Here is a 21,746-nt window from a genome sequence, read left to right on the forward strand (position 1 = left end):
GTGTTTCACATGTGCGGTGGTGGGTCACCAATTGTCTCTGGGGGACATGCCTTGTTTGCCAAGTAAAATTGTAAATTTCTTGAGGGTCAGGATCTTGTCTGGGGCAAAAATCAAGCGTCAGACCTGGAAGGAACTCCAGAGCCCAAATATCGGAGATGAGAAAATTGAAGTCAAGAAAGTGGGAAGTGGCGAAGTTAGGACTCATCAGAGGCCTCCAGATTCATGGCCCAATGGCTTCTTACTATACTGTTCTCCAAAATCTGCCAAATACAGACTACTCAACTACTGTGCCACAAAGGACAGCAGGCTAGAAACTTCTCTTATAATACCTGGACACAATCCATGATAAAGAAAATATGTCAATACCCCAAAGAATTGGAAACTGGTACTCAAATACATGTACATGCATGTTCATAGCAGAGGATGAATGGATTAACAAAGCGCAGAATATATACACAATGAATATACTTATAACGATTTCTTTATGCATCTCCTTGGTTATTTCCTTAGGATAAATTCCTGGGCGTGCAAAAAATGGAAACCACCCAAATGTCCATCAACTGATAAATGGATAAACAAAATGTGTATATTGTATATAATGGAATGTTATTCAGCCAGAAAAAGGAATGAAGTACTGATACATGCTATAGTATGCATGAACCTCAAAAAAAAATTATGCCAAATGAAATGAGCCAGACAAAAGGACCAATATTGTATGATACCACTTATATGAAATGTCCAGAATAGGAAGATTAATAGAGAGAGGAAGGAGGAAAGGAGGAGTTATTACTTAATGGGTATAGAGTTTCTTTTTGGGGTGGTGAAAAGGTTTGGACATAATTAGAGGTGGTCGTCGTACAACCCTGTGAATGCACGAAATGCCACGCAATTGTTCACTTTAAGATGGTTAATTTTATGTTATGTGAATTCCAAGTCAATTAAAAAAAAAAAGAAGGAAAAAAAGCGTGTCAGCATCTTAGCTCATAGGTCTAGGCCGTATCTGACTGCTGGCTGCCCCAGCGTCCCACGTGGTCTCACTGGGACACAAAGAGTGTTATGAGACCAGCCTGGCAGTCAAGAGCAGGGCTTTAGTATCAGAATCAGGCACAGTTCTCAGCTCTGCTACTGGTCATCTGGGTGCCCTCAGGCAAGTGATTTAATCGCCCTGAGCCTCAGTTTCCTCAGTTTCCTGTAAAATGGGGATTCAGACCCTACCTCCTGGAGTTGCCACAAAGATTCAATAACATATAGCAGGTGCTCAAAAGGTGGTAAATAATATTTTGAGGGAAGGTGTATAGATGAGAAGAAATCAATAAATAGTAGCTGTTATCAAGGGTAGGGCAGCAACCTCTTCCACCAGCCTGAAAGAAACAACAAAGGAGCCAAATGAGTATTGGACCTTAAAAGTGCAACATCTAACAGTATTCAGCTCAGGGGATGTGACTGTCGCACCCTATTACCTTGAAGCAGTTGGACAGCCAGGAACTCAGGTTCCCCTGACTATTAAAGATAGACTATGCTCCTCAATAGAATTTGTAGCTTGTACTCTTTATTTTATTTTATTTTATTTTGGCTGCATTGGGCCTTAGTTGCGGCACGCGGGATCTTTCGTTGCGGCTCGCAGGCTTCTATCTAGTTGTGGCGTGAGGGTTTTCTCTTCTCTAGTTGTGACATGTGGGTTTTCTCTTCTCTAGCTGTGGCGCACAGGCTCCAGGGTGCGTGGGCTTTGTAGTTGTCGTGTGTGGGCTCTGTAGTTGTGGTGCGTGGGTTCCAGAGTTAGTCCCTGACTAGGGATCCAACCCGCATCCCCTGCATTGGAATGCGGATTCTTTACCACCGGACCACCAGGGAAGTCTCCCTGTAGCTTGTACTGTTGACTTTCTCCCTAGTTTCCAATCAAGTTCTCACTTACGTAGTTTCTACCTGGTTTTCCACTTTCAGCGCTATAGTTGGTAATGCCACCATTTCAGCCCTGGGATGCTTGTGTCTGTAACAGTCACTTATTCTTCATCCTCAGATCTCCCTCCAGGATTTGGTTCATTCATTTTTCCAGCTTGTCAGCTTTTGAGCATCCTGGGCAAGCTTTGCCTAGATAATTCAGCATTGCCTTCTAATCATCACCCACACACATGCCCACCTGAGAGCCCTGAGGTGTGAGATTTCCAGAGTAGCTGCTTGGTAAATGCTTGAGAATAATGCAAGAAGAAAGAAGACTTTTGTTTAAGTGAGCCGAGGTATAATGTAACTAACAGACTGGGAGCATTAGAGAGGAAAGAAAAAAGCAAGTAAGGAAAATGAGAGCTTCTCTTCACCAGGACAGTGATGCTCATTTTAAAAATATATGTTTATTCAGGGCTTCCCTGGTGGCGCAGTGGTTGAGAGTCCGCCTGCTGATGCAGGGGACACGGGTTCATGCCCCGGTCCGGGAAGATCCCACATGCCGCGGAGCGGCTGGGCCCGTGAGCCATGGCTGCTGAGCCTGCGCGTCCGGAGCCTGTGCTCCGCAACGGGAGAGGCCACAACAGTGAGAGGCCCGCGTACCGCAAAAAAAAAAAAAAGAAAGAAAAAAAAATTTATATATGTTTATTCAAACTTACCAAACAGGAAAGGGGGGGAAGGGATAAATTAGGAGTTTGGGATTAGCAGATACAAACTACTATATATAAAATAGATAACCAGCAAGGACCTACTGTATAGCACAGGGAACTATATTCAATATCCTGTATGGAATAGAATGGAAAAGAATCTGAAAAAGAATATATATATATATATATATATACACACACACACACACACACACACACACATATGTATATGTATAACTGAATCACTTTGCTGTACACCTGAAACTAACACATTGTGAATTAACTACACTTCAATAAATATATGTATGTTTATTGTTTTCGAGACTGTAAAAATCCCACGTTTTTACTGTAAAATACAGAAAAGTTTCCAAATTTTATGTGTAGACACACACACACACACACACACACACACCCCTCAACCCTTCTACTGAAAAAAATTATAGTTGTGGTTTCTTGTATCCCCTTCTTTTGTACAGCATACATAAAGTGCATGAATCTGCAATGTACAGACGGATGAATTTTTACATATGTACACGCTCATGTAATCACCACGAGGTGGTTACAAGATATAGAACATTCTAACACCCCAGAAGGTTTTCTTGAATTCCTTTTTTCATAAATATTGCCTAACACCAGCAAATTTTAAAAATCATATCATTTGCACATATTTATTAAAGGTGGACAACCTGACACGAATCTATACCTCAAAAGAAATAAAGTTAGGTGTCAGAGACTTGAGAGCATTTAAATCGGAAATTTGACTTATGAAAACAAAGTTCTCTTCATGCATTTTGTGGCTGCCTCCTTACCTTGCCCCTGAGAAGTCAGGGCAGAGCAGTCAGGGTTCTCTTAGAGGTGGTGGAAGTGGAAGAGTGGGGAAGAGGCTCTTTCTCATTTCTGCCAACTCGTGTGCATCCTCCCCCTTCCCCCCAAGCCACGTGCATGCTGTGTACTCGGAAAATTAAGAAAATGGCAGTTCGAATTCTGGAAAGTCAGTCTGGGTAAGGGAAACTCGTGTATGTCAGCAGAGAGGGACATGGGCAAGGCCAAAGCCCTGTGCTGCGTGTGGAGCCTGGATTCCGCGAGAGGCCCGGAATGTGTGTCCAGGTTTAATGGTTTCCTTGCTCATTTGAATGTGTTATTGTTCGAGCGGCAGCAAGAGCAGCCGTTCTGTAGACATTACCCATCACTGGTTAGAAAATGACAATGTCAAACTATGTCTGACCCTGACTCTCTTCAGTTCTTTTTATCTGTGGTATCTCTTTGGAATAATAAGGCCTGCTCCCTGCTGGGTCTTCTTAAAAATGCACATTGTCTCTTCACATAAAAGCAGGGATGATGGAGCTAGGGAAAAAGAAGAAAAAGAAGAGGAGGAGAAGACGGGGGGGGGGGGGGGGGGGAATAAATAAATAAAAGAAAAGGGCTAAATTGGCACTTCATTAAGAACTTCCTTTAAAACATTCTGGTGCTTTCTAAAGGGGGCTTGGTTCTGCGGTAGCTCAGTATCCTGATGCTCACAGAGGAACTGGTTTCAAAATGTTCAGGGCCAGTGTTGGGGAGGGCGCCCTTCAGCTTCTGGGAGCCCTGCAAGTGTGAAGCTGCCACCAGACGGCTTGTCTGTTTATCTAAACAAAGCAGAGAATAAATATAAAATGCACTAGGCAGTGCCATGTGTCCCTGGGTGTCCTTCGCCACCTTGAGCCACAGTGTGCCCGATACCTAGGAGCCTGCGTTCTCACGTAAAATCCTGAGTAGAAGCGGCCAGGTTAAACAAACACCATTAATATGGCCACTGTTCTAGACAGAACCCATGTTTTGCCTCTGACAGTCTTTCCCTGGCTTGAAATTTCAAACAAAAAAGGAAAGGTCAGGTTTCAGGTGGACTGACTAGACAAATGCCAAGGTCCCTTCCAGATCGCACATTCTAGTAGCCTCTACTCAGACCATGCTCGGTTTTCTGCCTCCATGCTACCTTTTTGCCTGTGCGATTTTCTCATCAGCTAGGCGAGATGTGGAAGAGTTACATAAACAATTTTGAAAAATGAATGTTCCAGAAGCGCCTTCACAACCTAAATGCCAAACACTTAGTACTTTTATTTAATCAGAAGGATATGAAGAAATAATTTTCTTTCCATCAATGAACCATTTATGTCCACTGGGTAAATTACAGAAGGAACTCTCTCCCAATTATATTGAAATACACATTTTATATCTAAAGCTGTAAGGCAAATTACAGCCAACAGCTAGAGTTTTGCCATCACATGGAAGTGTGCCCACTGAAAAGTGGTTTGTTTTTCCCATTAATTAGAAATCCTCTCTATAAATTAGACTATAAATAAGAGCTTAGGTGTACAGAAGACCAAGACCAGAGACAAAAGATCTCTTCCCATACCACCTTTGGTTTTTGTTCTCCTACAAGCATGAGACATGAGTCAGAATTTTTACAAACTACATACTTCATGAAACTTTTGCCCCAGTAATAAAGTATGAGAAAATATCAATACCAGTAGATATGTGATTATTGCATAAAAATGTCCACGTTACTCTCTGGGCCTCAGTTATCTCATCAGGAAAATGGGGATAATAAGAAACACCTTCCCTGTAGTGACAGAGCCATACTGTATGAAAGTAACTCAGATCCCTCTCTGCTCTCCAACTTGTATAATTCAATGCTAATTATGGACCAATACGGAGGTAATTCATGTATCCCAATACAAAATTATCAGACCAATTTATTATCCCGCTAAATAGCCTTCAGTGCTGACAGGGCTGGATCTGCACAAACTGTGAAGTAGATGGAATTTATAATAACCATAATAACAATAGTATTGGCTCATATTGATTGAGCCCCAAATTTTAGGCTCCGTGAGAGAAGAGACATTGTTTTATTCATGAATATATTCCCAAAGCCTGAAAGAGTACTGATCTTCTAAATATGTGTTGAATGAAGGAATGAGTGAATGGATAAATAAATGGATGCTTTGTACCAGGCTGTATGGTAGGTGCTTTCCGATTATTTCAATGAGTAGATATTTTCTCCTCCATGCTTGGTGCTGAGGGCACATAAAGGAATTTGACATGCTCCAGGCCAAGAGGAATGCTTTTCATATGTTTTCTCTTGTAATCTTCACAGGGTAGGCATGACACATGAGAAAAGGGAGGCTCAGGGAGGGTAAGTTGCTTATCTAGGGACACACAGACAGGAAGTAGCAGAACCAGGATTCAGCTCTTGGTCTGCCTGACCCTATAGCCTCGCCTCTTTCACTGGGCAACACTACCTTTCTTCTGTCTGTCTTGTATTTATTTTCTTTTTCTTTTTCTTTTTTGCGGTACGCGGGCCTCTCACCGTTGTCGCCTCTCCTGTTGCGGAGCACACGCTCCGGATGCGCAGGCTCAGCGGCCATGGCTCCCGGGCCCAGCCGCTCCGCGGCATGTGGGATCTTCCCGGACCGGGGCACGAACCCACGTCCCCTGCATCGGCAGGCAGACTCTCAACCACTGCGCCACCAGGGAAGCCCATGTCTTGTATTTATTTTCTGCTCTTCATAAAGAATCCCCGGATAAGGAATCGTTGGGACTTTATCACTTGGCTGAGAAGACTGCCATGGCCTAACTTGCCTCTTTTCAGTCCGTCCTATGCCTCCTCACTTCATTCTTTCGAACGCACTACTTGTATCTTTTCACTCTCCGCTTATAAATCTTCAGTGTTGATAGGATCAAGATGGCACCGTCCTCCCAGGGTAATGTGTCCCCCTTATCCGGCACCGTATTTCGTGATAGTCACCCGGATGAACCTGTACTTGGTCAAGATGGTGTCTTCACTGGCCTCATAACCCCCAATCCTCGCTGCCTAGTGATTCTTCCCCATCCTTCATGGTCCAAAAGGAGACCTACCTTCTCCACTCCTTTACACATCAGCCTTGCACTGTCCTCGAAGTTTTCCTGGGCATATTCTGGGTTTGGAACATAGTGAGAAGTGACTACATCATTGAACTTGGACTCAGAGGACCTCAATTTAAGACTCCGAGCCAGTTTCCTCACCCGTAAGTTATGGAAAATAATACATGCTTCACAGATAATACATGTGGAAGCAATACCTAAACTCTGCCGCACTAAACAAATGTGTTATTATTGTGAGATTGTCTTCCTATGGAATTCTTTTTTCACCAAAGAGTGTGACACTTGGAAATCATGTTATTGGAAGATTGATTCTGTGACAGCCCCTGGGTGGATGGAGGGAGGGAGAAGTTGGAGATCTGTTAGGTGTTGGCTCTACAGTCCAGACAAAAGGTAATAGAACTTGGACAAAGGTTGATGGCTGTTGAGTGGAAAGGAAGACTCAGTCCAAGTTTTTAATACAGAGAGAGGGAGTGTGGCACCTATGGCCTGGGGAAAACTGGGGGCAACCCTGACACAAACAGGAAAGTATGGTGGCTAGGTACCTGGAGTTGGTGATTAAAGCTGTAAACACAGATGAGCTCTCTGAGAGAGAAGGAAAAGTAAGGCAAGCTTCAGGCACTAGAGAAGGAATACTGAAGGGAGGTCAGGAGTAAGGAGACAGGAACAGACCACACACATCAACTCCTTCAAAGTGGCTGATCCTTCAATTACTGGTACTTCTGTAAATTTCCAGAAGGACCAAGAGGAGAGGGGCCACCATGAAACAAACAGCAAATTGGGATGAGTGTCCTGAGGGACGTGCATTGCCTTCTGCTTTCTTCGCCAGTGTCTTTCTCCATGTAGATATGGATCTTACCTCCCCAGGCAAGATGCCAGCTCCTCAAAGGCCTCTGGTCTTTCAAGTTTCTAGGGCCTTCGCAGAACCAACTTTTGTTCACAGGAAGTGGTAAGAAGACACTACTTGCTTGGTTGCTTGAAAAGGAGAGGTGTGCAGCGAGGGAGGAAAGTTACTTGGTGAGATCTAGGCTGAAGACAGGCTGAGTTTGTCCAGGAAGCTTTTAAGAGTTCCGAAGTAGTAACTAATTTAAAAATCAGGAGATTTCAGGGAGTTCCCTGGTGGTCTAGCGGTTAGGATTTGCTGCTTTCACTGCAGTGGCTCGGGTTCAGTCCCTGGTTGGGGAACTGAGATCCTGCTAGCTGTGCTGCCTGGCCAAAAAAACCCCCCAAAATCAGGAGATTTCAGATACAATTCTAGGTCTTTGTTTTCCCCTGGGATACTGCCCATCAGGTGAACCTGTACCCTTGCAGGCAACAGGCATTTATACAAAAAGCCTAAAAAGCCTTTTGGAGGCTGGGGGTCGAGGAATCCTCAGAGAAATCAGGACCTCTGCTAAGGCACAAATGTGGTAGTCATTTTATAAAGACAGTGCTCTGGAGGCCTAGAAGCAGGAGCCATTAGCTCTGCTTGGGGGGATCTATGAAGGCTTTCCAGGAAGAGGTACTATTTCAGCTGAGTTTTGATGGATGAGTATGAAGGACTTGTCCAAAGAATGGAGGGGAATGAAAAGGTATTCCCAGCAGGGGCAGGGTGAGGATGCAGGCATGATGGAGAATGATACAGGGTTGGGGAGGCCCAGTGAGCAACTTGGTAATGTAGACTATGGCCCGATAGCAAAGATCCAGAGCTGCTGAATGACTTGGCAATTGACCTGGAAAGCAATAGGGTACCATGGGGGAGAGGGGCAGGGTTAAGCAGGGGAGGGACATTGTTCAAGTGATGTCAAAGGCTCACTCTGATGGCTGTGGGAGGGCTGGGTATGGTAGGCGGAGAGACTAGAGGCCCACAAGACCTATCCTAAGGGAGGAAGCCACATCCTACTCTTTGTCCGCCTATTTGGCAACCAAAGCAGTTTCCCAGCAGGCCAAGAGAAGGGCCCCCAAAGCTGAGAGAATGGACCTAACTCAACTAATTCTTAAGGACAGCAGCAGTGAGTACATACTTTGTTCCCTCTGCCCACCAGCGAACATACCCCAGTGCTGCATCAGGAGAAATGCCTCACCTGGGAAGACCAACTGTACCACAAATACAGTAAACCGTGAACTCCTTTCGGCTTGTGTATCTCCCCTCTCTCTAGGGCTGGGCAGCATCTGGCACATAGTAGGTGCTCAATAAACATTTATTAATCTGAAATAGGGACACTCATATGGGATTCAGTCAAAGGCCTTACATTTTTTTCAGTCTTGGTTCAGCCACTCAAGAGCTCTGTGGCTGTGGACAAGCCACATAACTTCAGTGAGACTCAGTTTGTTGATTTATTATTATTATTATTATTAATTTTTGGCCACGCCGCATGTCATGTAGGATCCTAGTTCCCTGACCAGGGATCAAACCCGCACCCCCTGCATTGGAAACACGGAGTCTTAACCACTGGACCACCAGGGAAGTCCCTGCTGATCTATTTTAAAAATCAGTATGGGAGTGTGCCTGGAAGCACTTTGCAAACTCTAAAGTACTATATGACCAAAAGTGGTGTGTCCATAAAATGGAATACTATTCAGCCATAAAAAGGAAGTGCTGACACATGCCACCACATGGATAGGTCTTAAAAACATGATGCTAAGTGAAGGAAGCGAGATGCAAAAGGCCACATGTGACATGATTCCTTTTATATGAAATGTCCAGAATTGGCAAATCTATAGAGACAGAAAGCAGCTTAGTGGTTGCCAGGGGTTGGGGAGAGAAGGGAATGGACTTAATGTGTTTTCTTTTGAGATGCTGCAAATATTCTGGAACTAGATAGCGGTGATGGTTGTGCACCATGGTGAACGTACTAAATGCCACCAAATTGTACTTTTTTTTTTTTGACCGCGCTGGGCAGCTTGCGAGATCCTATTTCCCTGACCAGGGATCGAACCCAGACCCTGGGAGTGAAAGCGTGAGTGCTAACCACTGGACCACCAGGGAATTCCCTGTTAATGTATTTTATCACAGTTTTAAAAAAGCCCCCCAAAAGGGCTATATGAAGGTTAATCATCCTGAGAAGTTGTTGATTCTTGCACTCTACCTGCAGACCCCAATCCATTTTTTGGCATTCAGAGAACTTACAGAGTAGATACACCTCTACTAAGGAGCACAGGAAAACTGGAATGGGAGTGGGGGGAGGGAAGGAGGAGCTTCGGGCCATCAGAAAAGGGAAGCTGGATGGTATTTGTTTCATAGATTGCCAGTTGTTCACCCTGTTTGTATTTACATGAAAGGAGGCTTTGAAGTGGGAGCCGCCTCTGAGCAGGGCTTGGGGTTCCTGGCTTGCGTGGTAAAGTTCAGACTTGTCCAGATCCGTTTCTAGCCAGAGGTTACTGTTTCTGGTGGAAAAGGCTTAAGTTTTGGTTAATAATACACGAACAGGAAGAGCCGAGTAAACTGGGGGGCAAGGAATGAGTTCCCCCTGGACTTGGTATGAAAGGAAGCTTTCTCTGATTTGGGCTTCATAGTTTGGGAGTATCTTTTTCTCGCTTACAGTGGCTGGGTTTCATTTTATTATTAATGTTGGTTGCATCTCAGATCGTATTCTTTTTGGTAAAGAACATCTTTGAGTAAATGCATCAATCAATGAAAGTTAAAAGTGCTCTGGGCTAAGCCCTAGCAATGCCTTGAGGACCTGACGGTTATCCGTTTAAGGAAAACCTGGACCATTTGAAAGTCCCTCGAAAATGGCAGGAAATTCATCTGTAGCTGAGTTTGCTTATTTAGAAAGACTCCTCTCCTAGCTGCAGAGTTAAATGTTATGCCAACCCACCGAAACTGGAAATTTAAGTTCCACTTACAGACGGGTCACAGTCTGTCTGTTTCTGCTGATGATCTCCAAGAGTTAATAAAATGTAGAAGAGTCTGCAGTGGGCTTTCAAAACAACAGCTAGCTACTTTCTACAGCTCCTCACAGCCAACCATGTCAACGAGGTTCGCAAACAACAGTGGAGGAAGTCTCAACAAACCCCATGAGGGTGATAATTGTAATGATGGTTCATATCTTCACCCTATGTAGTTTTATGGGAATTGAGAGTCTAGCCAAATAATAAGTTCCAGCCCCTTTTATCTGCCCAGTTCCCAGCACACTCCCGAGGTGTCTGAGGCGCTTCTCACCCTAACCTCTTACAGCAGATTGTAACAATAACAACCGTAATGACAAGTTCTCAATCTGCACAGTTCCCTTCATTAAAGGAGCCCTGGAAGCTTCAAAAACACTCATTAATGGAATGTGACAAAGCTTAGAAGGTGGGAAGACTCACCCATTTCCAGTTTTCAGGTGGCTAAGTGGAGACAGGGACCCAGAGAGGTGTGAGACTCTGTTAAGAGGCTTAAGGGCAGAGGGGAAGGGGGTTCCTGGGCTACCTTTATTCCATGTGACCTGGGAGTCAAGTCCCGGGTTCTGGACACCCCCCCTCCCCGCGCCAGCTACATGCTATCAGCAAGTCGCTTCTCTTCTCTGGGCCCCAGTTTCCCTTCGTGAAGAAGGAGGGTTTGGGCCAGAAGGTTTCCAAGGTCAACCCTGAATTTGCTCTGCGGTTGGCAGGGCAGCGGTTCTCCCGCTTCAGGGTTTGATTAGACCTGTAGCAGAACCAGACTGGGGGCTGGGGGGGCTGAGAATGCCTGCCAGGTTTCCGAACAGGTCGGTACTCCATGAGCACCGTCTGACGGAAAGCAGGTCTGAGGAGGCCAGGTGAGGCTCTAGGGCCAGCTCGGAGTCCCAAGTCCCTCTGGTGCCCGCTTCAAACAATGAGATTAATGCCAGCGCTTTCCACTCCTAGCCCAGGAGCTGGGCGGTTACGGGCGTCCTCCAGGCTGCGGGGCTGTAGCAGCGGCGGAGGGGTGCTGGTGGTTAGGTATCGAGGCCGGAGGGCTCCGTCCGGCTTTGGCCCGCGGGCAGCGGGTCAGGTGGCCGCGCGCAGAAGGCCTAGGACTCGGACGTGGGTTTCAAGTCCCCAGCCTCTCGGTCCCCTGGGACTTGGGCCCTTCACCCCGGAGAAGTCAGCCTGTCCTCCCCGGGTTGGGGGCGGCGGGCAGGCTCCCCGCCTCCCGGGAGGAGGGAAGGAGGGAGGAGTCCCGCGGGGCGTGTCGCGCGAGGGCGCGTTGCGCGCCCGGTGCGGGCCCCCTAGGAAGTGGATTTGGACGCTCCGGATCCAACCCCGCTTCCAGGTTTTCTCCCGTCCCGGCCCTGCTTGCTCCCGCCCGTCTCCGGCCCCCCCGCCGCCCGCCCCCTCCCCCTGAGTGCCGCCCGCTGGGCCAAGTTTGTCGAGCGTCGCCGCGCACGCCGGCCAGTCAATCAGCGGCAGAGCTGAAGAGGGCACAGCCGTGCGGCCGAGGGCAGAGCGAGCCGAGCCGAGCTAGCAGGGCGGACCAGCGCCGGGCAGCCCGAGCCGCGCGCCGCGAGCGCCCGCCGCCGCCCCTCACGCCCTCCTCGGCCCCCGCGGCGCCTGCCACCTTCCCCTCCTTCCCCGCGCCCCTGTCCCGCCTCCGGCCAGCCCGCCCCGATCGCTGCCCCCGCGGAGCCGGGAGGTCACCGGCCCGCGCCTCCGCTCCCCTGGGCCGCGCACCGCCTCCACGCCCTCCTCCTCCTCCCCGGGCTGGGCGCCTGGCACCGGGGACCGTTGCCTGACGCGCGAGGCCCAGCTCCACTTTTCGCCCCGCGTCTCCTCCTCCTGCTCTCCTCCTCCTCCTCCAACTCCCCTCGCCCTCAGACTCCGCTCGCGAGCCCCCGACTCCGCGCCCGTCCGCCACTTTCCGTCCCGCCCCGAAGGTGGGAGCGCGTCCGCCCCGGCCGGCACCATGGCACGGTTCGTCTTGCCCGCGCTGCTCTGCACCCAGGCCGCGCTCAGCGCCGCGCTGCTGGCTGCCGAGCTCAAGTCGAAAAGTTGCTCGGAAGTGCGACGTCTCTACGTGTCCAAAGGCTTCGACAAGAACGATGCCCCCACGCACGAGATCAACGGTAGGTGGGAGCCCCCGGGAGGCGAGCGCAGAGACGGGAGAAGGGGCCGCAGAAGCCCCCTCGCCCCGCCGCCCCTCGCGCCGGACGCAGGTAGCCGAGACGGAGAAATGGGCAGGCGCGCCGGAGCGAGCCCCGACGCAGAGCGTTCGCTGCGGACGCCGGGGCCCCGGGTGCGCAGCAGGCGGAGGGGCGCCGCCGAGTTACCCGGCGGCACTCCCGCGCTCAGCTTCCTTCCCCCACCCCCCCTCCCGCGGTCTCCCTGGTCCCAGGAAGCCCCAGAGGACTCTGGCCCGCAAAGTGCGTGTCACCGGCTCCCTCGCCTTTTCCGGGTTGAACTCCTTACTGGGCTCCCCGCTTTGTTGTGTGGGTGACGAGAGGTCGGGTAGGGTGGAGGTTGCCAGGTTCCGGGGGGCGCAAAACGTGGAACTTGATGTTTCATTGATGTTCTTTAAAAACCCACTCCCCGCCTCTCTTCCACCGCTGACACGGATTAGGAGTTTTAGTAGCTACAGCGGCTTTCGAAGTGGCCTTTAAAAAGCAAACGACTCTCCACCCCTCCAAACCCTGACTTTTGGGGACTCTCCTGCTTTCCGGAACGTGTTGGACGAGAAGGGTATTTTCCCCCCTTTTCTTTATTTCTCACCTCATTTTAAGGGTTAATTGCACTTTAAATTACAAATCTTTGAAAGGACTGATTACTGGAAGCCTGAATCTCAGTTGGGAGATGGTTATGCAAATAGAGACCGCTTAGCCTGTGAAAAAGTTCACCGGGTTTCGGCGCTGGGGGTGCGTGGGGTGTTTGTGAAAGCCCTTCTTGCAGCGCTGGGAAGGCAGCTTTGCGGCGGGTGCCCCTCCTCGCCAGGCTGGCGGCTGTGGCCGGGCCGATCCCCTCTGGGTGGCACTCATTCGCAGAGGCCAACTGTTGCGCGCAGTCCCGCGGGCCGCGCTGGGGCCAGCGGCCGCGCAGGTAGCCTCTTCGCCCCGAGGGTTCGGAAAGAACCACGAATCTAGCTGGCTGATGGCCAGCTTAACCTAACGGAGAAGTGAGCGATTCGAGCCCCGGGGGCCAAGCCTCCATTCCAAACCTTTCATGGAAGTGAGCAGAGCGCGCCTTTGCCTCGCGGTGTTGGTCACCCGGGTGGGGCGGGCAGGGGGCCGGCAGCCAGCAAAGGAAATACTGTAATTTCAACCAGGCGCTTCCAAAGGCTTAGGAAGACTTGGGGGTCATTATTTGGGAAGGGCTATTAATAACCTTGGAGATTAAGTGCAGTCATCAATTACATAAAAATTACAAAGGTAGTTGAGGGAAGTTGCTGGGCACTTTTCTTGTGTGACCGGCATCTATCTAGAAATAGAACCTAAGAAATGGTTGGAGCAGCCTAGGACCCCACGCACCTTGGGAGGTATCAAGTACCTCGCACGTTACTGATTAGAGACTGTTTGCCCTTGAGCTGCTTGTTTTTTGGGGAGCTCACGTCTGTCTTCACAGCGGCACGATTTTATTGGTTGTAGAGCCCCAAGAAGCCCTCTTTCTTTCCCCTCTCCCTTCCGCCCCGCTCGAAAAAGTAAAGTTGAGCCAGTAGCCACTGAAGCTTGGGGGCTCCACAGGTCAGACCTGGGGTCTTTGTGCCCTGCATGGTTTGGGCCCGGGGCCCAGTGGAGATGATTGGCGTGAAGGTTACAGTTGTCATTCCCACATTTTGAAGGGATAGATGCAGCGATGCACTTAATGGGAACGTGACAAGTTTTCATCTTCTGCTCATGCAAAACAATATGTGCCTTTGAGGTGGACTGGAGGCGTTCGGGGAGTGGGCTGTGAAATTGTCCTCCCCACTTTCTCCAGCTGTGTTCTGTGCAGGCTTGCAAGGGCAGGACATCTTCCCCCGCCAGCATCTCAGGAAAAATGAAGTTTGAAGGGTGCCCAAGGACAGTGCTAGGTGTTCCCTTTGATTGTCATGGTCCCCAGAAAACACCTGAGGAATGTTTTTGCATAAATATTTCTCTGGACATATTCCCCCTAAAGATAAGAGCGTTATTAGTGACCAGCAGCAGGAAATGGAAGCTAATGTGCTCACACCCAAAACATTTTATTCTTTTTGTCTTGTCCTTCATCTCCCTCCCAGGGCTGCTGCTTTTATTTCCCCTTTTGAATGACCTACTGGACTGCATTCTCCCGAGGAACAAAGGAAGTGCCTTTTTAGCTGGAATCCTTGGAAGACCACCAAGGACTTTAGCTCATGCAGTGCAATTTCGCACCACTTTCAACAATAACAAAAATGCATGACTGAATGGCTCAAAAATGTGGAGTGTTAGAGGCATTCATTTGAGTCTAGGACACTGTCACAACACAGACAGACCCAAGTAAATACCTTTAGACGGCCAGTATAGAAACGGGGTAATCTTTACCATCACCCTGGCCTCTCCAGCTGCATACATTGTCGTTGTCTTCCCTGGGCTCCACTCAGATAATTTTGGTCATTTGGGAGAGCATACTCAACGTAGCGACTTGAATGAATTAGTTGCCAGGCACTTTCTTTGGTTGGGGGTGTGTGCGTATGTTTTCTTAAGTGCAAAAAGTCCAGGATTGTTTTCCAGGCAAAGGGTCACAGTGTCTGGGTGCCTAGCCCCAAGTTTAAGGTTTGATTCTTGATGGCCTTGCACTTGCCTTCTAGAGGTTTGAAGAGGTTTTGAGAATACTCCACGTTCTTAAGGAACGGTTCAGTCTTTTTAGATTATAATTAAGATAATTTGATGTGCTCACAAGGGTGTCGGGGAGTACACCATGCTGACAGGGCTCCGACCTAGGTCCTGCATTGCCTATCCACTTGACCCCTGAACTTAACCAAATACTGTGTAGCCCAGATGCCATGATCAAAAGGGATCTTTAACACAAAGGATGGGTTTTTGTTCAGCTTCAATGGGCATATCTTTTGGAGCACCTACTGTGTGCGATATTCTGTGCTTAGCATCATGGGGGCAGCAAGAAGGACGGGAGGGCCTCTGCCACCAGGACCTTCCCAGGTAATAGGGAGATAAGCCTTGCACACACACGATTGGAATACAACATGGTGTGCAATAAGGACCATATGAGTGGTACAGATGAGAAAGGAGTACCCGGGGAGTTCAAGGGAGAAGGGATTTGGGACTAGGATATTAACTTACTAATGGTAGTTCAATAGTAAAAAAAAAAAAAAAATAGTATTTATAACAAGGAATTGTAAAATCTTACCATTCTCATTGCACCTCCCTCCGTAAGGACAGGATAAAGGATATGCAACAATTGGCATTAATTACTAATCTAATCTTTGCTTGTAATTGTCTTGAAGAGTGAGGCAGTTGGTTAGAAACCTACTTCACCTTGCCAAAGGTCCCTTCCACAGTGACATCGAATGATACCAAGGAGAACTTTGCATCACAGGTGTGATTTGGGAGTTTTTATTTTCCTGTTCCCATTTACGCTCATGACCAGTGCACCTGTGAGTGTGCACGCATGCTCACATGTGTACCTCTGAGGGAATCACATAAGCTATGTTAGGATTACATGGGAAAACATGTGCTGGAGAAGTAGGAATACTTTTTTTTTCTTTCTTTTTTTTTTTTTTTTTTTTGCGGTACGCGGGCCTCTCACTGTTGTGGCCTCTCTCGTTGCGGAGCACAGGCTCCGGACGCGCAGGCTCAGCGGCCATGGCTCACGGGCCCAGCCGCTCCGCGGCATGTGGGATCTTCCCGGACCGGGGCATGAACCCGTGTCCCCTGCATCGGCAGGCGGACTCTCAACCACTGCGCCACCAGGGAAGCCCCAGGAATACTTTCTGATACTGCGTTGATTATTCCATGTAAGACACAGCATATGTCTTCAAGAATTGTATTCCCTCTTACCTACTTTAAGTAGATGAGTTGGATTTTGCAGAGAACTTGTGATTTTTCTCACCTGTCAGTATAGAAATTGTCCCAAGTAGTACAGGGACTATCTCCTGCACATGCTCAAAAAAGAACTTGGTAAAAGTTCCGGCTTATGCAGCTCAATCTCTAGTTAGAACATACAAATATAAAATGTTTGATTCAGCATAATTACTATTTTCGTTTTTTGTTTGACTCACGTTGGGTTGCACGCAATTTCAGGATTAGCTGGAGAGTAGACTGAAGAATGAAAAAGGAAGGTTTTTTGTTGTCTCAACAAGGGAAACGTCAGTGATTATCTAAGTCAGTTGGGAAGGGGTCTGTGGCTCCCCAATAACATCTGTTTTAGCCCTGAGGTGGTTGCCATATATGTTCACCAAAAATGCATTTTGGCTTCAATGAAAAGATGAAAAGAGCTGGTGGCTATTAAGTGCTTTCCCTGGGCCTGGTCCTAAACAAGATCGTCTCATTTAAAGTCCACAGCAACCATATAAAATCAGAATGATGATTATATTCATCATCCCCATTTTACAGACAAACAGATTCAGAGGGATTTAGAAATCTATTCGCAGTCTTACAGCTAGTTAATGTTGGAGGTGGGATTTGAACCCTAGGTCTTATCTGACCCAAAGTATAGTCTATGCTGTGTTGTACAGATAATAAGAAAGTACCTTCCCAACTCCCATAGGGGGCTGGTCTTAGAAACATAAGCTCTGAGAGGACCAGCAACTAACTGGTAAAAGACCATCATCACAGCACTATGCTGATGCTCTACTAGAGAGATCCAGTCGTGTCCTCTGCAGGCAAAGTGTTGTACCCAGACAGAGACAATCTAATGTTAACAGTAGAAGGACTGTAAATTGTATTTCCTGGGTCATGGGGAGCCCACGATAGCTTCTGAGGAGGGGAATTTCGTTAGTCAGGCTGTTTCAGGAAGATAACTAGTGGCACTGCAGAGTTCAGGGTTGGTGAGGCAAGGGGAAAGCAGGGAGAGCTGTTGGGAGGCTGTTTTAAATAGTTCTTAACTGCCTCTTGTCTGTTACATCGGATCCATGGTCTTTGCACACAGCTGTCTTGTTTCCTAGTTCATCGTGTGTGCAGGCACACGTGTGTCTTCTTGCCTCAACTGTAAGTAACCTGAGGACAGATGGCAGCTCCTGGCATTTTGTGTGCCCAATGGTACCAGGTGCGCGAGTGCGGTGCAGTATTTGTTAAACAGGTAGGGGGATGACAGATAATTGTATCGCCTTGTCTGGCAGGACACCGGTGCTATCATGGGATTATACTGCCTTGGTGATAGATCATCATCCCATGGTCTCTTGCTCTCCTGGGAAGCTTTTGGGTCTAAACATTCTGAAGTGAAATAAATTTAGAGTAAGTCTCCTAGAAATGTTGTTATAACTTGGAGAATGTTTTTATTCTTTTGGGAGTGTACTCATCTTCACCACTTCATTAATAACCGAGTGTCATAGGCATTTTTCAGAAGCATCCGGAATTCTGTTTTTCTTTCCGCCTTGAGATATACTTCTTTTAAGAAACAAACAGTTGAGACTTGTGATGAGGCAATTTAGAACAAATGGAGAAGAGTAATTTAACACCTTCGATCCAGCATATAGAGCTGTCTGATGCACGTCAATTACCTTTAAAAAAATAAAATCTTAAATTTGTTGTTTTTACCAAGGTGAAGAACACAGGCTTAAGGATATCAATAGTTTATATAAGCGGGGAATTCCCTGGCGGTCCAGTAGTTAGGGCTCCGCGCTTTCACCTCCTACGCCCTGGTCGGGGAACTAAGAACCCACAAGCCGTGTGGTGTGGCCAAAAAAAAAAAAAAAAAAAGCAGACACTAAAATACGAACAGGTAAAAACTAGCATTTTCAATTCCACTTGGCTAAACATCTGTTGCTTACTATAGAGAACATGAAAGTGCAGAAAATTCATGAAGCAATTCCATCTTGGAGGTAATTTGAAATATATTTAAGTTCTGATGCATTTAATTCAGCAATCTGGTGGGAGAGAAAAATCAAAGCGCTCCATCAACCAGGTATTCAGCCTTTGAAAAAGAAACTCTAACAAATGTTAGAAATTAGGAAAAAAATTGAATGGAAGAGTTAAAAAAAAAAGTCAATAACCTCCAGGAAGCCTGGAAACTATGTAAAAACATCTTATTGGAAGCCCAGATAAATGTGTGCCAGACATCAAAAAGACCAGCTGCTTGGGGGAAGAAAAAAAGAACCCGGCATGACTAACTGGCAGAGTGAAAGAGGTGCTTCAGGGAAAAAGGCATCTTTCACAAAATGGAAAGTTTAAGCCAGCAGAAGAGGGAAGTCCACGAGGTATGGCAGGGCAGGTACAAACTAGAAATTAAGTGAGCTGAAAGAATCAGAGGTGAGCCTTGCCAGGGATTTGAAAAAGGGCCCATGTGATGATAATGGTGAAAAGGGTGGGCTGAGTCCAGCCTCTTAGAGGAAAAGCAATATGGCTTCTTTAAGGGGCAGCCATGCCTGATTAACCTCCCAGAGATCTTTGAAAGAAGCAAGTGGGTGGATACAGGGAAACAGACCTAGTTTAGATTGTCAAGAATTATGCAATGGGATTCCAAGACGGAGTATATTCAGAAAATGCATTTACTTTGGGATAGGTGAGGACATTGGGTTATTGAAAAGAGGAAATAATGGAGGAAGGGCGGGGGAAGAAACCCCACTGTCCTAGGTGGAGTAGTTTACATGGAAAGGCCATGGTTTCTTGAAAAGAGCAGTTCTAGCCTAGCTCTGTGACAAATCAGTTGTCTGATACTTTTGGTGAGGTTCTTTCTCCTCGATTTGAAAAATGGGAGTGGGGTTGTTAGAATACTGGATTACATCAGTGATTCTCAACCCTGGCAACGCTTTAAAGCACCTGGAGAGCTTTTTTTTAAAAAAAAAAAAATTTATTTATTTATTTATTTTTGGCTGTGTTGGGCCTTCGTTGCTGTGTGCGGGCTTAGTTGAGATGAGCCGGTGCTATTCTTCATTGCGGTGCACGGGCTTCTCATTGCGGTGGCTTCTCTTGTTGCGGAGCACGGGCTCTAGGCACATGGGCTTCAGTAGTTGTGGCGCATGGGCTTAGTTGCTCTGCGGCACGTGGGATCTTCCCGGACCAGGGATCGAACCCATGTCCCCTGCATTGGCAGGTGGATTCTTAACCACTGCGCCACCAGGGAAGCCCTTGGAGAGCTTTTAAAATCCACTAGTGCCTGGGCATCACCCCAGACCAATTAAATCATACTTTCTGGCAGTGGGGCTAGGTCTTGGTAACTTTTTAAAAGCTCCTCAGTGGCTCTAATGAGCGGCCATGGTTGAGAACCAGTGCCCTAGATGATCTGTGAGTTCCCTTCCATCTCTGAGATTCTGTGATTCTGAATTTTCCAATGAAATTCATCACAAAGTGTTATCTCAGAAGAGAGCTTTGATTTAGACCCAGTGCATGCTTGTTTCAATTTTGGCTAACTTGGATTTAAGAGGAATGTCTGGTTTATTTATTTAAAAATTTATTTGTTTTATTTATTTTTGGCTGTGTTAGGTCTTCGTTGCTGCACGCGGGCTTTCTCTAGTTGAGGCGAGCGGAGACTACTCTTCAGTTGCGGGGCACGGTCTTCTCATTGCAGTGGCTTCTCGTTGCAGAGCACGGTCTCTAGGCACGCGGGCTTCAGTAGTTGTGGCTCGTGGGCTCTAGAGCACAGGCTCAGTAGTTGTGGCGTGGCGCATGGGCTTAGTTGGTCCGCAGCATGTGGGATCTTCCCGGACCAGGGCTCAAACCTGTGTCCCCTGCATTGGCAGGAGGATTCTTAACCACTGCGCCACCAGGGAAGTCCAGGAACATCTGTTAAACTTGGGAAAAATATTTTTTAATCAAGACGCAAGTATATGCCATAACCAGTGATGCTTTGCTGAGGGTGGAGAAATAAGACTAGGACATTGAGAGTACTTTGGAGAGAATTAGACAGGAATCCAGCCTTGCTGTTGTTTATTGATTGTCAGTGTGCTAGGTGATACTTCTTCCCCTCTCTTTATTGGTAAAATAAAAGAAATCTCTTTATCCCTTACTTTAATGTCCTCTTTGCCATGTGTTTATTCTCTTCAAGTATCTTATCAAGAAATAGAAGTACAGTAAATCCCTAGGCTTCTGGTCGGCACAACCATCCAGAACACAGCTGGGAATGTGGAAGTAAGCAGAAAAGCTAAATGATGGAAACAGCTGTCATAAAGCCCATGCATTCTACTTGGAGAAAAGACCTTCAGAAATTTGTCATCCGCAATCATTGATTTTTTTTTTTTTCCGGTACGCGGGCCTCTCACTGTTGTGGTCTCTCCAGTTGCGGAGCACAGGCTCCGGACGCGCAGGCTCAGCGGCCATGGCTCACGGGCCCAGCCGCTCCGCGGCATGTGGGATCTTCCCGGACCGGGGCACGAACCCGTGTCCCCTGCATCGGCAGGCGGACCCCCAACCACTGCGCCACCAGGGAAGCCCCGCGATCATTGATTGAATAGCTCTTCTATCAAGAGCAGAATGCTAGGTGCTGGGGATTCAAAGAGTTCCTTTAAAACCAGAATCAAGCTTTTTTGAGGCACTTACATTCGAATTAGGTAGATAGGGTTTAAATGTGGGAAGATAGAAAGTTTAGGTTACCTGGCTTCCCAGCACTACTTGCTACTCCTTACCTGATTAGGAGTAGCACGTAGTGCTGGTTGGGTTGTGGACCCATCAGAGGAAGGGATGGGTTTGGAGGCAGGCAACCACTGGACCGCCAGGGAAGTCCCTCAGGGCAGTATTAAATAATTGTATATTCTGATTTAAAAGTTCCAAAGGTTTTTTTTTTTCTTTTTCTGCACCATGTGGCTTGTGGGATCTTAGTTCCCCCACCAGGGATTGAACCTGGGCCCTCAACAGTGAAAGCGCAGAGTCTTAACCACTGGACCGCCAGGGAATTCCCAGAAAGTATATTTTAGAAAGAGTGGACATCTTCTAAATACAAAAAATTGCTCTTGAAAGCACATTACCTTTTTAGAGCACCTAGTTTCCCAACAGTGCTGGGTCAATAAGGAGTAAATTCTGTGTGTCACTTTGTCCTTTTCTGGAAAAAAAAGTATTTTAATACTAATACCACTGAGTATTACTAATTCAGTGGTTTACTCACTTCAGAGCTTTTGGTTGGTGATTTTGTTCCTCTGCACCTTGTCTTCTAATCCCCTTAGAATGTCAGATACTGCTGTTACCACCTGCTGTGCTCAGCTTGGGAAACTGACATGCTGACCTGAAGCCACTAAAGGCAAGAGTTGGTTTTGAGTTAGAGGTGACAGGTTTAAATATGTGAATATTGGTTTCCCTTTTATACATT

At 47.3% G+C, this 21,746-nt stretch overlaps 1 protein-coding gene across 1 annotated transcript in view; it reads left to right on the forward strand.

Moving 5' to 3' along the window:
• The first annotated feature begins 11,873 nt into the window (after positions 1–11,873).
• GPC4 (glypican 4) overlaps positions 11,874–21,746 on the forward strand; it is a 109,172-nt gene continuing 99,299 nt past the window's right edge. Inside the window, exon 1 of the mRNA XM_067722156.1 lies at positions 11,874–12,469. Within this exon, the coding sequence (XP_067578257.1) occupies positions 12,310–12,469 (160 nt within the window). The 5' untranslated portion in view covers positions 11,874–12,309. The remainder of the gene's footprint in view (positions 12,470–21,746) is intronic.

Source organism: Pseudorca crassidens, chromosome X, assembly GCF_039906515.1.
Source record: "Pseudorca crassidens isolate mPseCra1 chromosome X, mPseCra1.hap1, whole genome shotgun sequence".
Lineage (NCBI taxonomy): Eukaryota > Metazoa > Chordata > Mammalia > Artiodactyla > Delphinidae > Pseudorca > Pseudorca crassidens.